Source organism: Arvicola amphibius, chromosome X, assembly GCF_903992535.2.
Source record: "Arvicola amphibius chromosome X, mArvAmp1.2, whole genome shotgun sequence".
In the NCBI taxonomy this organism is placed as follows: Eukaryota; Metazoa; Chordata; class Mammalia; order Rodentia; family Cricetidae; genus Arvicola; species Arvicola amphibius.
Window position 1 is genome coordinate 71,649,171 of NC_052065.1, and position 15,827 is coordinate 71,664,997.

At 38.3% G+C, this 15,827-nt stretch overlaps 1 protein-coding gene across 2 annotated transcripts in view; it reads left to right on the plus strand.

The window, feature by feature from the left end:
- Apool (apolipoprotein O like) overlaps positions 1–15,827 on the plus strand; it is a 59,469-nt gene that overhangs the window by 37,632 nt on the left and 6,010 nt on the right. The window contains exons 7-8 of one of the 2 annotated variants that reach the window (XM_038316422.1): positions 13,431–13,544; positions 13,945–14,053. In XM_038316422.1, coding sequence (XP_038172350.1) covers positions 13,431–13,544; positions 13,945–14,053 — 223 coding nt within the window. The remainder of the gene's footprint in view (positions 1–13,430; positions 13,545–13,944; positions 14,054–15,827) is intronic. The other variant, XM_038316423.1, reaches the window with a different exon arrangement.

Consider the following 15,827-nt stretch of genomic DNA (forward strand, 5'->3'; position numbering starts at 1 on the left):
CAGAGATAAAAATAGATGAGTAAATATGTAGATAAGAATAATGTCATAGTATAGATCTATGTGTATGTGTGTACATGTTCATGCACATGTATGCTTAGATATGCATGTGTGTTTACATGCACATATATAAGCATGTGCATGTGAAGGCTGAAGGACAACCTTGAGTACCTCAGGAACACCATGTACCTTCTTTGAGGCAGGGTCTCTCATTGGCCTGGAGCTCACTAATTAGTTTAGATTGGCTTGCCAGTTACTTCCAGGGGTCGTCATGCTTCTGCTTCTGCAAAACTCAGATTACAAGTAGACACTAATGCACTGGTTGGTTATAGGCATTGAACTAAGGTTCTTAGGCTTTCAAAGCAAACACTTTCCTTACTGAACCACGCCCTCGGACCCCCATCCCTTTTCTCTATTTTGAAAGAAGTTTGTTCACTAATATTAGGGTATTTTTGTTGTTGTTGAGATCTATGCCATTTTTTCTTACAATAATATATTAAAAATTATATTTTCAATTTGTTTCTTTCAAATAGGGAAAATCATTTTAAATCATTGAAAAAACATGGTTGCAGAATCCACCTAAATTTTGTATTGTGTGTCATAGGTTTTTAAACTGATAATCTTTGTTGAGGGAGAGGAGCCTGCATTTCATCCCGGCCGCCCTGCTAGCTTACACCCGAAATAATCACACAAAAACTGTATTCATTTAAACACTGCCTGGCCCATTATGTCTAGCCTCTTATTGGCTAATTCTCACATATTAGTTTAACACATTTCCATTAATGTGTATTGTCACTTGACTGTGGTTTACCTGCATGAGTCTAACCAGCATCCATCTCGGGCAGGAGAATCATGGCGTCTGCCTGTCTCTGCTTTCTTCCTCCCACAATTCTGTTAGGTCTTCCCCACCTATCTGAGTTCCACCCTATCAACTAGGCCAAGACATTTTCTTTAATAACCAATTACACAAATACAGAAGGGCCTCCTACACCATTTCCCCTTTTCTGTTTAAACAAAAAGGGAAGCTTTAACATAGTAAAATTACATATAACAGGTATCAAGCAAGAATTACATTTACAATATTTAGATCTATTTCATCTTTTATCATAACAAAGGAAAACTATAACTATCAATTCTTCCTCTCCGTCAAAGACTCAAGAAGGATATAATATTACCTAAGTAAACAGGAAGTAAGCAACTTCCAAAACTCTAGAACTGATAGAGACATCTCGCTGCTTGTACAGTCACCCAAAGTTCCTCTGTACCATTGGGGCATCAATTTTCAGCCTACAGGCCCATAGTATCCAGCAGACATTTCCATGAAGCTGGAAATTTCAAAGACAGTTCAGTCATTTTCTTCTGTGTCCTGCAGAATGTCTCATAGACTCTTTCATGAAACAGGAACCCAGAAGGACCATCTTACATTTGGGCAAGTTCAGCAGTCCTCTTTCTGTGGGTTCTTTGTGTCCAGTTTATGCAACAGTCCAGGCAAGAGCAGTTTCTTGCCCAAATGGCTAACCAACTTCATAAGGAGCCTCTTCGATGCCCATCTTCCTCTCGAAGTAGCTTGGCACTGTCAGGAGCAGACATGTCTCACTGTCATGAAAAGCCCTAGGTTATTTAAACATTTTAAATGCCATATTCTGTAGTCTTTGAAAGATATGAAGAATGCCTATCTAACTGAAATATATCTCTATATATCTAGAAAATTTAATTAACACGACTACAAACTTGACTATTATTGATGATTATCCATTAACAACCTATATTTTCTAATTATACATTACATTTTTAAATGAACTACACAATCACAATGCCTTAATCAAGATCAGAAATACATATACATATAACAAGATTGACCTTAAATTTATATCAATAAAGTAAAATTTATACCAATGTAAATTATTCATATCTATATCATATCCCCCTTTAAATGAAAAAGAATATTTATAAACAATATTTGGGAATATGGGCATAGATTTTTCTCTCCAAACTGCTTCATGCTATATGGGGGTGCTGTTAATCAGGTCTTTCATGGTGTATCCTGTTTGCTAGGTTACTCTCAGTCAGCATTTGAGCAAAGTAATTTTTTTGAGGGTGTTTATGGCAACCTTTCAGGAGGCATGGCCTATCATACCATATTGGTCTAGAAGCAATCCACAGGGTCTCATCCTCTGTGAAAACAAAAGAAGAACCACTTTTCCAAACATCATATCCTTAGACCCAAATTCTGAAGTCAAGGTACCTTTATGATGTACATGCTGGATTAGCTTAGCAGCACATACAATGAAAAGTCTCTCTGAACTTAGCTCCTTCACAGTCAAAAAATTTAAAGACACATAATACACATAATCCAGACTCTCTGTGAATTTCCCATTTTTATGTGGCTTATTTTTCTTCTTTTAATCTATGACTATCTGTACTCTGTGTCTTTAAAGACTTTACCCTTTTTTTAAAGCATTAACTATTTTATGACTCTCTATACTCTATTTCTTTTCTCTTTTAAGCCTACTACATACCTTTTTTTTTTCCTCATGGTTTATTTTTTTTTTATATTTAAAAATTTCCATCTCCTTCCCTCCTCCTCCCCCTCCCTCCCCTCCTCCTCCCCCTCCCTCCCCTCCTCCTCCCCCTTCCCTCCCCTCCTTTTCCCCCTTCCCTCCCCTCCCCTCCACGCATACCTCCCCTCCCTCCCTCTCAAGGCCAAGGAGCCATCAGGGTTCCCCACTCTATGCTAAGACCAAGGTCCTCCCAACTCCCCCCAGGACCAGGAAGGTGATCGACCAAGCTGAGAAGGCTCCCACAGAGCCCGTCCATGAAGAACAATCAGAGCCCAGAGCCATTGTCCTTTGCTTCTCAGTCAGCCCCCGCTGTTGGCCACATTCAGAGAGACGGGTTTGGTCGCATGATCCATCAGTCCCATTCCAACTGGAGTTGGTGATCTCCCATTAGTTCTGTCCCACCGTCTCCATGAGTGAACACACCCCTCTCGTTCCTGACTTTCTCCCTCATGTTCTCGCTCCTTCTGCTCCTCATCAGGACCTTGGGAGCTCAGTCCAGTGCTCCAATGTGGGGCTCAGTCACCTTCCCTATCTGTCGTCAGATGGAGGTTCCCTCACGGTCCTGACTTTCTTTCTCATGTTCTCTCTCCTTCTGTTCCTCATCAGGACCTTGGGAGCTCAGTCCGGTGCTCCAATGTGGGGCTCTGTCATTTTCTTCATCTATCGTCAGGTGGAGGTTCTATGGTGATATGCAAGAAATTCATCAGTATGGCTATAGGAACTGGCCTTTTCAGGCTCCCTCTCCTCAGCTGCCCAAGGAACTAACTGGGGGCGTCTCCCTGAAAACCTGGGAACCCCTCTAGGGTCAAGTCTCTTGACAACCCTCAGGTAGCTCCTTAAATTAAGATATATGCTTCCCTGCTCCCATATCCACCCTTCCTATATCCCAAGCACCCCATTCCTCCGAGCTCCCCCCATTCTCCCCTTGACACTTTTCTCTCCCCATCTTCCCTTGGCCCAGTCTTGCCCAACCCTCAAGTTCCCAATTTTGCCTGGCGATCGTGTCTACTTCCAATATCCAGGAGGATTACTATATCTTTTTTGGGAGTTCACCTTCTTATTATCTTCTCAAGGATCCCAAATTTATAGGCTCGATGTTCTTTAATTATGGCTAGAAACCGATTATGAGTGAGTACATCCCATGTTCATCTTTTTGGGTCTGGGTTACCTCACTCAGAATAGTGTTTTCTATTTCCATCCATTTGCCTGCAAAATTCAAGATGTCATTGTTTTTTACCGCTGAGTAGTATTCTAGCATGTATATATTCCACAGTTTCTTCATCCATTCTTCCACTGAAGGGCATCTAGGATGTTTCCAGGATCTGGCTATTACAAATAATGCTGCTATGAACATAGATGAGCATATGCTTTTGTTGTATGCTTGGGCATCTCTTGGGTAGATTCCCAATAGTGGAATTGCTGGGTCCTGGGGTAGGTTGATCCCGAATTTCCTGAGAAACCGCCACACTGCTTTCCAAAGTGGTTGCACAAGTTTGCATTCCCACCAGCAATGGATGAGTGTACCCCTTACCCCACAACCTCTCCAGCAAAGGTTATTATTGGTGTTTTGGATTTTAGCCAATCTGACAGGTGTAAGATGATATCTCAAAGTTGTTTTGATTTGCATTTCCCTGATAGCTAGGGAGGTTGAGCATGACCTTAAGTGTCTTTTGGCCATTCGAACTTCTTCTGTTGAGAATTCTCTGTTCAGTTCAGCGCCCCATTTTTTAATTGGGTTAATTGGCATTTTACCGTCTAGTCTCTTGAGTTCCTTATATATTTTAGAGATCAGACCTTTGTCAGTTGCAGGGTTGGTGAAGATCTTTTCCCAGTCAGTAGGCTGCCTTTGTGTCTTAGTGACAATGTCCTTTGCTTTACAGAAGCTGCTCAACTTCAGGAGGTCCCATTTATTCAATGTTGCCCTTAAAGTCTGTGCAGCTGGGGTTATGCGTAGGAAACGGTTCCCTGTGCCCATTTGTTGTAGAGTACTTCCCACTTTCTCCTCTATCAAGCTCAATGTGTTCAAATTAACATTGAGGTCTTTAATCCATTTGGACTTGAGTTTTGTGCATGGTGATATATATGAATCTACTTTCATTCTTCTACAGGTTGACATCCAGTTATGCCAGCACCATTTGTTGAAGATGCCCTCTTTCTTCCATTGTGTACTTTTGGCTCCTTTATCAAAAATCAGGTGTTCATAGGTTTGTGGTTTAAGATCCGGGTCTTCTATACGATTCCATTGGTCAACTTCTCTGTTTTTATGCCAATACCAAGCTGTTTTCAATACTGTAGCTTTGTAATAGAGTTTGAAGTCAGGGATGGTAATGCCTCCAGAAGAACCTTTATTGTATAAGATTTTTTTGGCTATCCTGGGTTTCTTGTTTTTCCATATAAAGTTGATTATTGTCCTCTCAATCTCTGTGAAGAATTTTAATGGGACCTTGATTGGGATTGCATTGAATCTATAGATTGCTTTTGGTAGAATTGCCATTTTTACTATGTTGATCCTCCCAATCCACGAGCAGGGGAGATCCTTCCATTTTCTGGTATCCTCTTCAATTTCTTTCTTCAAAGACTTAAAGTTCTTGTCAAATAAATCCTTCACTTCCTTGGTTAGAGATACTCCCAGATATCTTATGCTATTTGTGGCTATTGTGAAAGGTGATGCTTCTCTGATTTCCCTCTCTGCTTCCTTATCCTTTGTGTATAGGAGGGCAACTGATTTTTTGGAGTTGATCTTGTAACCTGCCACGTTACTGAAGGAGTTTATCAGCTGTAGGAGTTCTTTGGTGGAGTTTTTGGGGTCGCTTATGTATACTATCATATCATCTGCAAATAATGAAAGTTTAACTTCTTCCTTTCCAAATTGAATCCCCTTGATTCCCTTATGTTGTCTTATTGCTATTGCTAGAACTTCAAGCACTATATTGAAGAGATAAGGAGAGAGTGGACAGCCTTGTCGTGTTCCTGAATTTAGTGGGATAGCCTTGAGTTTCTCTCCATTTAATTTGATGTTAGCTGTCGGCTTGATGTAAATAGCTTTTATTATATTTAGGAATGACCCTTGTATCCCTAATCTCTCCAAGACCTTTATCATAAAAGGGTGCTGAATTTTGTCAAATGCTTTTTCAGCATCTAATGAGATGACCATACGGTTTTTTTCTTTCAGTTTATTTATATGATGGCTTACATTGATAGATTTTCGTATGTTGAACCAGCCCTGCATCTCTGGGATGAAGCCTACTTGATCGTAATGGATAATTTTTCTAATGTGTTCTTGGATTCGGTTTGCCAGTATTTTATTGAGAATTTTTGCGTCAATGTTCATGAGTGAGATTGGCCTGTAATTCTCTTTCTTGGTTGAGTCTTTGTGTGGTTTAGGTATCAGGGTAACTGTAGCTTCATAGAAGGAATTTGGCAGTGACTCTTGTGTTTCTATATTATGAAATACCTTAAGGAGTATAGGTATTAGGTCTTCTTGGAAGTTCTGGTAGAATTCCGCATTGAAACCATCTGGTCCTGGGCTCTTTTTGGTAGCGAGGTTTTTGATAACAGTTTCTAATTCTTCGCGACTAATAGGACGATTTAGAGCATTTACCTGGTCCTGATTTAACTTTGGTATATGGTATTTATCTAAAAAACTGTCCATTTCTTTTACATTTTCCAATTTTGTGGCATACAGGCTTTTGTAGTAAGATCTAATGATTCTCTGAATTTCCTCTGTGTCTGTGGTTATGTCCCCCTTTTCATTTCTGATCTTATTAATTTGCATGTTCTCCCTCTGCCGTTTGATTAGTTTGGCTAAGGGTTTGTCAATCTTGTTGATTTTCTCCAAGAACCAGCTTCTTGTTTCATTGATTCTTTGGATTGTTTTCTGTGTTTCTATTTTGTTGATTTCTGCCCTCAGTTTGATTATTTCCAGTCTTCTACTTCTCCTAGGTGAGTCTGCTTCTTTTTTTTCCAGAGCTTTCAGGTGTGCTGTTAAGTCGCCAATGAGCGCTTTCTCCGTTTTCTTTAAGTGGGCACCTAGTGCTATGAACTTTCCTCTTAGCACTGCTTTCATTGTGTCCCATAGGTTTGAGTATGTTGTGCCTTTGTTTTCATTAAATTCAAGAAAGACTTTAATTTCTTTCTTTATTTCTTCCTTGACCCAGGTGTGGGTCAGTAGTTGACTGTTCAGTTTCCATGAGTTTGTGGGCTTTCTGGGGGTAGCATTGTTGTTGAATTCTAATTTTAATCCATGGTGATCCGATAAGACACAGGTGGTTACTAATATTTTTTTGTAACTGTGGAAGTTTGCTTTGTTACCAAGTATATGGTCAATTTTCGAAAAGGTTCCATGAGCCGCAGAGAAGAAGGTATATTCTTTCCTATTTGGGTGGAATGTTCTATAGATGTCTGTTAAGTCCATTTGGTTCATTACCTCCATTAAGTCTTTCAATTCTCTGTTAGGTTTCTGTCTGATTGACCTGTCCATTGGTGAGAGAGGAGTGTTGAAGTCTCCAACTATTAGTGTGTGTGGTTTGATGGCTGCCTTGAGTTCTAGAAGTGTTTCTTTTACATAAGTGGGAGCTTTTATATTAGGGGCATAGATATTCAGGATTGAGACTTCATTCTGATGGATTTTTCCTGTTATGAGTATAAAGTGTCCCTTTCCATCTCTTCTGATTGATTTTAGTTTGAAGTAACTTTGTTGGAAATTAGTATGGCCACACCCGCTTGTTTCTTAGGGCCATTTGCTTGATAAACCTTTTCCCAACCCTTTACTCTGTGTAGGTGTCTGTCTTTGTGGTTGAGGTGTGTTTCTTGTAAACAGCAAAATGTTGGATTCTGTTTTCGTATCCAGTCTTTTAGCCTGTGCCTTTTTATAGGTGAATTGAGTCCATTGATATTAAGTGATATTAATGACCAGTGCTTGTTAACTTCAGTCATTTTTAGTAGTAGAGTTTGTGTGTTTCCCTTCTTCTAGTTGTGCTGGTGAAGGGTCGCTAGATGCCTGAGTTATTGTGGGCATTGTTGGACTCCTTGGTTTGTGATTTTCCTTCTATTACTTTCTGCAAGGCTGGATTTGTGGCTGCGTATTGTTTAAATCTGTTTTTGTCCTGGAATATCTTGTTTTCTCCATCAATGGTGAATGCACGCTTTGCTGGGTATAATAGTCTAGGCTTGCATCCATGTTCCCTTAGTGTCTGTAGCACATCTGTCCAAGCTCTTCTGGCTTTCATGGTTTCCATTGAGGGATCAGGTGTAATTCTGATAGGTTTCCCTTCATATGTTACTTGACCTTTTTCCTTTGCAGCTCTTAATATCTGTTCTTTATTCTGTATATTTTGTGTTTTGATTATTATATGGCGTGGGGATGCTTTCTTTTGATCCAGTCTATTTGGTGTTCTGTAGGCTTCTTGTACCTTCATAGGAACATCCTTCTTTAGGTTGGGGAAGTTTTCTTCTATAATTTTGTTGAATATGTTTTCTGGGCCTTTGAGTTGTAATTCTCCTTCTTCTACCCCAATTATTCTTAGGTTTGGTCTTTTCATGGTGTCCCAGATTTCCTGAATGTTTTGTGTTAAGAATTTGTTAGATTTGTTTAGTTCTTTAATCTGTGAGTTTATTTCCTCTATTGTATGTTCAGAGTCCGAGATTCTTTCTTCCATCTCTTGTATTCGGTTGGAAATACTTGTCTCTGAAGTTTCTGTTCGTTTACTCAGAGTTTCCATTTCTAGTCGTCCCTCAGATTGTGTTTTCTTCAATACCTCCATTTCATTTATCAGGTCTTGTACTGTTTCCCTTACCTGTTTGATTGCTTTTTCTTGTTTTTCTTGTTTTTCTTGGGTATCTTTGAGCGATTTATTTATTTCGTCTACCTTTTTGTTTGTCATCTCCATTTCTTTATGGCAGTTTTTTACCTCCTGTTTAAGGTCCTCTATTATTTTCATAAAGTACTGTTTAAGGTCGGTTTCTTCTATATCTTCTGGGGTAGGGTGTTCAATTCTTGTTGTTTCGGGATGTCTGGCTTGTGGTGATGTCATGTTGCCTTTCATGTTGTTGGAGGAGCTCCTGCATTGGCGCCTGCCCATCTCTTCCTTCAAAAGGAGCCCGGAGGCGTTTGGTGTCCTAGACCACTCTTTGCTGTGACTGAAACTGGTTGGATCTCCCCAGTGCCAGAGGAGGACCTATTCCTTGCGTCACAATCTGAAGAAGCCCACACTCCCTTGCAGGAATCCTCAGACCTGCCTGGAGGCCAGAGACTGACCCCTTTGGGTGGATGGCCTTAGAACAGGAGCAGGACACCTGAGAACACTAGGGAAAACTTGGGAGACACAGGGACCGGAGAACCGACACAAGCCTGCAGAGGGAAGTGGGGGTAGGGGGTCTGTGCTCTCTTCCAGGGCAGGTTGCCCCAGGGTCCGCATTCACTCACCAGTTCAGATGGAATGTCAGGGCACAGGATCAGGGATTCCAGGCAGCCCAGGGTCACAGCCCAGACAAAAGGGCCAAGGTGGGGGCAGGGCGGGATGGAATACCACACAGCGAACCTGGCAGCACACTCTGAAGGAGCCCGCACCCCTCCGCAGGAATCCTCAGACCTGCCTGGAGGCCAGAGTCTGACCCCTTTGGGTGGATGGCCTTAGAACAGGAGCAGGACACCTGAGAACACTAGGGAAAACTTGGGAGACACAGGGACCGGAGAACCGACACAAGCCTGCAGAGGGAAGTGGGGGTAGGGGGTCTGTGCTCTCTTCCAGGGCAGGTTGCCCCAGGGTCCGCGTTCACTCACCAGTTCAGATGGAATCTAAACATTGAATTTCAAAACTTTATAATGCATGTAAACCAATTTTCTTAGAAACATATTTTTATTCATATTTTGTCATATTGTACCTTAAATTGTTCAGTTTCAACTGAAACTGGTGTAGAAACTTGTAGAAAAAGCAAAGGTAAGACTGTGAGTCAGTTTGCAAAAGAAGTCATCATATTAAATGAAATCATCTAGATTCTGAAAGACAAATAAATATCAAATATTTTCTCTCATTTGTGGATCCTAGTTTGTATATTGACACATGAAACCACACACACATGTATGTGACATGAAAATGTATATATGCACACACATATATGACATGAAAGCATAAGTGAGTCTAAAGGAAGGAAGAAAACTCAAAGATGGCGAGAAGGAATGGGAAGACATTGGGAATATATATGCTCAAAGTACATGATATACTTTGAAAGTAATTGTCTTTATAAAACTGACCATGGAAGAAATTTTGTGAAAAAATTTGGAAAAAATATATTTTATTATTGAAAGTAACCATTAGTGATCAGTATTCAAAATTCTATGAGTATCTTTTACTATAAAATAAAAAAAATCTTTTACTTAGACTAGAGAGATGACTCAGTGGTTAAGAATACTTGGTGTTCTTCAGAGGCTCCAGATTTAGTTCCTGGTACTTACATGGCAACTCATAGCCATCTGGAACTCCAGTCCCATGGGGCCTAATGCCCTATTCTACACAAGCATCAGATACGCACATGGTGTACACATACACACATACTTTCCTCTCTCTCTCTCTCTCTCTCTCTCTCTCTCTCTTGCTATATATATATATGTGTGTATGTGTATATGTGTATATATATGTGTGTATATATATGTGTGTGTGTGTATGTGTGTGTACAGACAAAGCATTCATACACATAAAATAATGATAATTAAAAATAAGTTAATAAAATAAATTTTAGAAGATCTTTGGCTACTCAGACAAATCTCCTTAAAGGGATATAAGATAAGAGCTTTTTTGTTACATTTTTCCTTTTAGAAGGAAAGGACTAGCAGTTTTCAAAACAAGTGATACTTCATACTATAGTTTGTAGAATAAAACCCTCAGTCAATATGACATTTTTTTTCTCATTTTTTTTATTAAAAATTTCCATCTCCTCCCCTCCTCCTCCCCCTTCCCTCCCGTCCCTTCCACCCATACCCCCACTCCACCCCTCTCCAAGACAAAGAGCTATCAGGGTTCCCTTCACTATGTTAAGTCCAAGGTCCTCCCAGCTCCCCCTAAATCCTAGAGAAGCTATATAAGATGGTGAACCCAAAGAAAAACATATAGTTATCCTCCTGGATATTGGAAGTAGACAAGATTGCCGGACAAAAAATGGGAACATGGGGGTGGGGTGGGATGGGGGGATGGGGGGATGGGGAGAGAAAAGTGTGAAGTGGAGGATGGGAAGAGCTTGGGGGAATAGGATGGTTGGGATATAGGAAGGGTGGATATGGGAACAAGGAATTATATATCTTAATTAAGGGAGCCATTCTAGGGTTGGCAGAGACTTGACTCTAGAGGGGTTCCCAGGTGTCCTGGAAGATGCCCCTAGCTAGTTCCTTGGGCAGCTGAGGAGAGGGTGCCAGAAATGTCCAGATCCTATTGACATTATTTTTTTAAAAACATTTTTCTTCCAGTATTTCATTAACTTATATAAAGCTTAACCAAGTAGCCTGTCTTTGGACTCTGTAAAGCTTTTATTTATAAAATTTAAAGTTAACTTAGCTTTACTAACTTTGTGATTAGATAACTCCCTTAAATTATATTAAATATGTCAATGTATACATAGGGGTAAAGATTGCTTTATAGCAATGGTGTACTTTATATTAGTATATGAAGGAAGGATGTATTGCTTAAGAATATATTGATATTAAAGAGCTTTACTAGGTGGAATAAAAACCTATTCATAAAATAAAACGCTATTTAAAACGTAGAGAAAAAAGAGGTGTATTTTAACTATTTTGAAATAAACTAGATCTTAAGTAAACCAAAATCTTGAAGCCATCAGAAGAAAAATAATGTATTTGACTATATAAAATAATTATAACAACGCCATATACAATGATTAATAAAGAAAAATACTGGAGGAACTATTTGTAATATACACAACAAAGGTTAACATTCTTAATGTATTAAGAACTCATATAAATAAATAATGAAGAGATGAGTACTCTTCAGAAAAGTAGAAAAAGTCGATAGATAGGTAGTGAACAGTATAAGATGTATTAATGGCCTAATCAAAGATACTAAGTGTTTATCTTCAATTGCATAAGTATCAATTTTATAGAATATTTATATTTTGATACTGGGGGACTTATTTATTTTTAGCAGTGGTAGGGATCAAACTCAATGCCTCATATACATCCATATGTGTGCATTTTTTGTCTTTGAGCTTCAAAGACTTAATGACTTAAATGAATCATAATTTTGCTGTTGGTTAAAAAGGGTAGGAAAACAGAAGTATGCTTGTGGTGGAAGTGTAAATTGCTGCTGTGTATTGCTAACTTCTGAGCAATATAATAACATCTTAAAAATCAAAATTAGTATGATTGTTAATATAGAAATTTCACTTCTAAGAATTCGTTCTGAGAAAACAGTACAGCTGTGAATGATCCCAGTTGTATGTATAAGGAGTAGGATGCTAATTTCATCATGTTTATACCTGCTTCCATGCTGTATTGTTTCTCTTTTTTTTTTCTGTACTGTGGAATGACTGTAGGGCTTCATGCATATTAGACAAGTACTCTACCATAGGGTTGTTTTTCTAACCTTGAATTGCTTAAATTCTTCAAGTGTAAGTATATAATTAGTAAAAAACAATAAAACATTTTAATTTGAAAAACAAATCATTGCTTTAGAAAAGACACATGTTTGTCAAAAGTGTAATCATGTAAAGTTCTCTATTAAATCTTAATAGTTCTATACTTGTAACCATGAGGAAAAATGGGGAAAAAGAAGAAGGAACCAAAAGATATTCAAAGGGAAAGAGTGGTGTTAATAGAAGTTACCCCAGACTCATGTGGAACTCAGGATCTTCCATCTGGGATATCAAAGACAGGTTCCACTATTCCCAACAATACCTTTCTACCAGAAACAAATGTCATTCTCTTGAAAAATGATTATGTCTTTTGTTTCTCTGTGAATGGAGAAAGATTGATAACGTTTTAAGCAAAACACTTATATCATCTTAGAAACCTTATTTTTCTTAGTTAACTGTTTATTTTCTCAAAATACTTCTTCCTAAACTATTATAGGTGCAATTTTCACTTAAAGTCCTCTAATAGGAGCCATTTGGCCAGGTCAGAAATGGCAGAATACAGAGTGACAAATCTTGAGTGATATCACTCATGTAGAATCTAGAGAATTTAAAACAGAGAAGAAAATTGCAAACTAGTGGTTGCTGGGGGCTGGTGATGGAAGGTCACTGGGAGAGGAGATGTTTGTATATATTGAAAGTTACAGGGCAAAGTGGTAGGATACAAAAAAGTTCATGAGGTCTGTCTGAGAAATTAGAGTAAATAAGCATATATTGAATATCTGAAATTTGCAGAGGAAGTTGATCTTAAGTGTTTTCATGAGCTGATATCTATGTTGGTAAGCTTGACTACATGAGTGAATAAAAAAAAGTAAACTTATACCAAAGCATTGTGTTGTTTACTTAAATAGATATAATTTTTATTTGTAGTGCCTCTATAAAGTTGAAAAAATATTTAAAAATAATAAAATAGGGGCTGAGGTATGGCTTCTTATTTGAGTACTATGCACAAGGCCTGGAGTTCAATCCCTAACACTGTAAAAATTATATTAAAATAGATGGGCATAATTTAAATTGATGTTATATTGTAAAAGAAATTATATATTTATTCACCATTTAGGGAGTTAGTAATTTTTCATATAAGATTTTGAAAATACTGCTTTATTTCATATGAACTAGACATTGATATTTTTCTTGTTAATTGCAACTTAAGTATTCATATAAAATACCTGATCTGAATCGAAAATTTGTTATTTTAACTTTTAAAAATATGCTATTTGACTCATTTTTTGTTAGATAACGGGGGAAAAGGCATATACTACAAGCCAGCAAATTTATCAAGCCATTAAGTCATTGTGGACAAAAAGCAGTGAAAAAGAATCACTCCCTGAACCAAAGGAAGGATCTAAGGTATACTTTAAATAAACCAAAACAGTACTCATTAAATTTCAGTTTCAGTAAGCATTGGCTCATATTGATGATACTACCAAGAGGTCAAAGATAAAATAGAGAGCCGGGCGGTGGTGGCGCACGCCTTTAATCCCAGCACTCGGGAGGCAGAGGCAGGCGGATCTCTGTGAGTTCGAGACCAGCCTGGTCTACAAGAGCTAGTTCCAGGACAGGCTCCAAAGCCACAGAGAAACCCTGTCTCGAAAAACCAAAAAAAAAAAAAAAAAAAAAAAAAAAAAAAAAAAAAGATAAAATAGAGATAAATGAAAGACTCACAATAACAATAACTTGGTATGGTATAATTTTATATTCTTTTAGTAAAATAATTTGCTTCTGAAACAATTATGTTTTTGATAAACAGGGAGGAAGGTCTGATGAAATACATGCCAAAACTCCTGACTCAAAACATTCAGTGTCTTTTCCAAAAGAACTTGCCTCTGCAACAAAGGTTAAATCGGAATCTACTGCAGGTTTGTTTGGAATGTTTCATTTTGTTTTCAGTTTTATTAAATAATTTTAGGGCATTATAGTCGATACTCTGAACTTCCATGTTTTCCTAAATGTTTTCTCTTTTATATGTATGCTGTGATTTTCATTTTTGGTTATGAGGGACCTATATCCCTGAGATTTTTCCTTTTAAATCACTACGTAGCTGTAATGAGTCTCCACATGTGTGGGTATAGAGTAGTACTGTCAGTATGATTGAGTGAAGCATTTAATATCACTTTATAAATGTGAGCTATTCTATCAGGAGGAGGAAAGTGTACCTTTCAAAATCCTTTCAACTGACAGGTGTGAGTCACACCTACATAAAGCATATCAGATTCCATTTCTAATGCTATTTACCTGTCAGTCTCCTGTCAGGCTTAGTTTCCCCTGTCTGTGCTTTTATTAAGTTCACTACCAGAAGAAACTGCAGCATTAAGTAGCACATGCAACATTGTTACAACTTTGCTAATATTCAGTATTGACAATTAATACTTTGTGGTATTAAAGAGTGATAGTTATACTTTCAAAAGATATCCCACCATGATCAAAAAGAATGTAGCCAAATGTTTAAAACTGCTTTGAGAACCTAATTACATAAACCTATCTGCCACAGATTTGCATGGATTTGCTTTTCTGTGCAATGTGAATGATTCAACCCATAAGCTGCTTCACTGCAAAAGAAATCTGCCAGATTCAGAGGTGGAAAGGTAGAAATAGTACTGTGATCTACTTTATAAATCATGTACTGTGATAGAGAGTGCTTATAAGTATTGTATTCAACCATCAATACAAATCAAAATGAAAATGCACCTCTGATGTAGTGGTGATTATTCCCATCTCATGATGGAAAGCTCCCAGAGTGTAAGCGGTTGCAGGGAACTGGCTGCTTGTTCATCCCGGCCACCCGGTTAGCTTAGCCCCAAAATAACCACACAGAAACTATATTAATTAAATCACTGCTTAGCCCATTAGCTCTAGTTTCTTATTGATTAATTCTTACATCTTAATTTAACCCATTTCTATTCATCTGTGTATCACCACATGGCAGTGGCTTACCAGGTAAAATTCCCAGCGTTTGTCTCCAGCGGATCCATGGCGTCTCTCTGACTCTGCTTTCTTCCTCCCAGAAATTCAGTTCTGTCTTCTTCACCTACCTAAGGTCTGCCCTATAGGCCAAGGCAGTTTCTTTATTCATTAGCCAATACAAGCAACACACAGAGGGGACTCCGACATCAGTAAGCAGCTGAATTTTTTTTAAATATGCAACTTGTCAGTAGCAGAGCCATATTTCTAGCCCATCTTCCTTTCTGATGCCACAGTTCAACCTCTTTCCATTGTGCATAGTTCTTCTAATATAAAGCCAGAATTTAGTCTCTAATTTCCTCTTCCTCCTACTCCTCTCTCAATCTCCATTTGGCGGTAGGGCATAGGTCATGCCTACAACCCAAGCAGTTGGGAAAATGAAACAGAAGACTTGGGACTTGGAAGCCAGTATGGACTCTTATCTAGTGAGTTCCTATACCAGTCTGGGCTACATACCAAGACCTTGTCTCCAAAGAGCAAGATTCTAATAACAATAGTATAAGAACAAGAAGAGTTGTCACCAAATAGCAAAACCTGATTTGGCTATTCTTCCGTCTTTCCTTTCTAATCAAGATAAGTTATACATCTTTTAGACTTTCTCTGAGTAACCTACAGTTGAGCATATTTATAAAGGATATAATATATGCTGTCATTTTTCTAAATGTCTTGTCA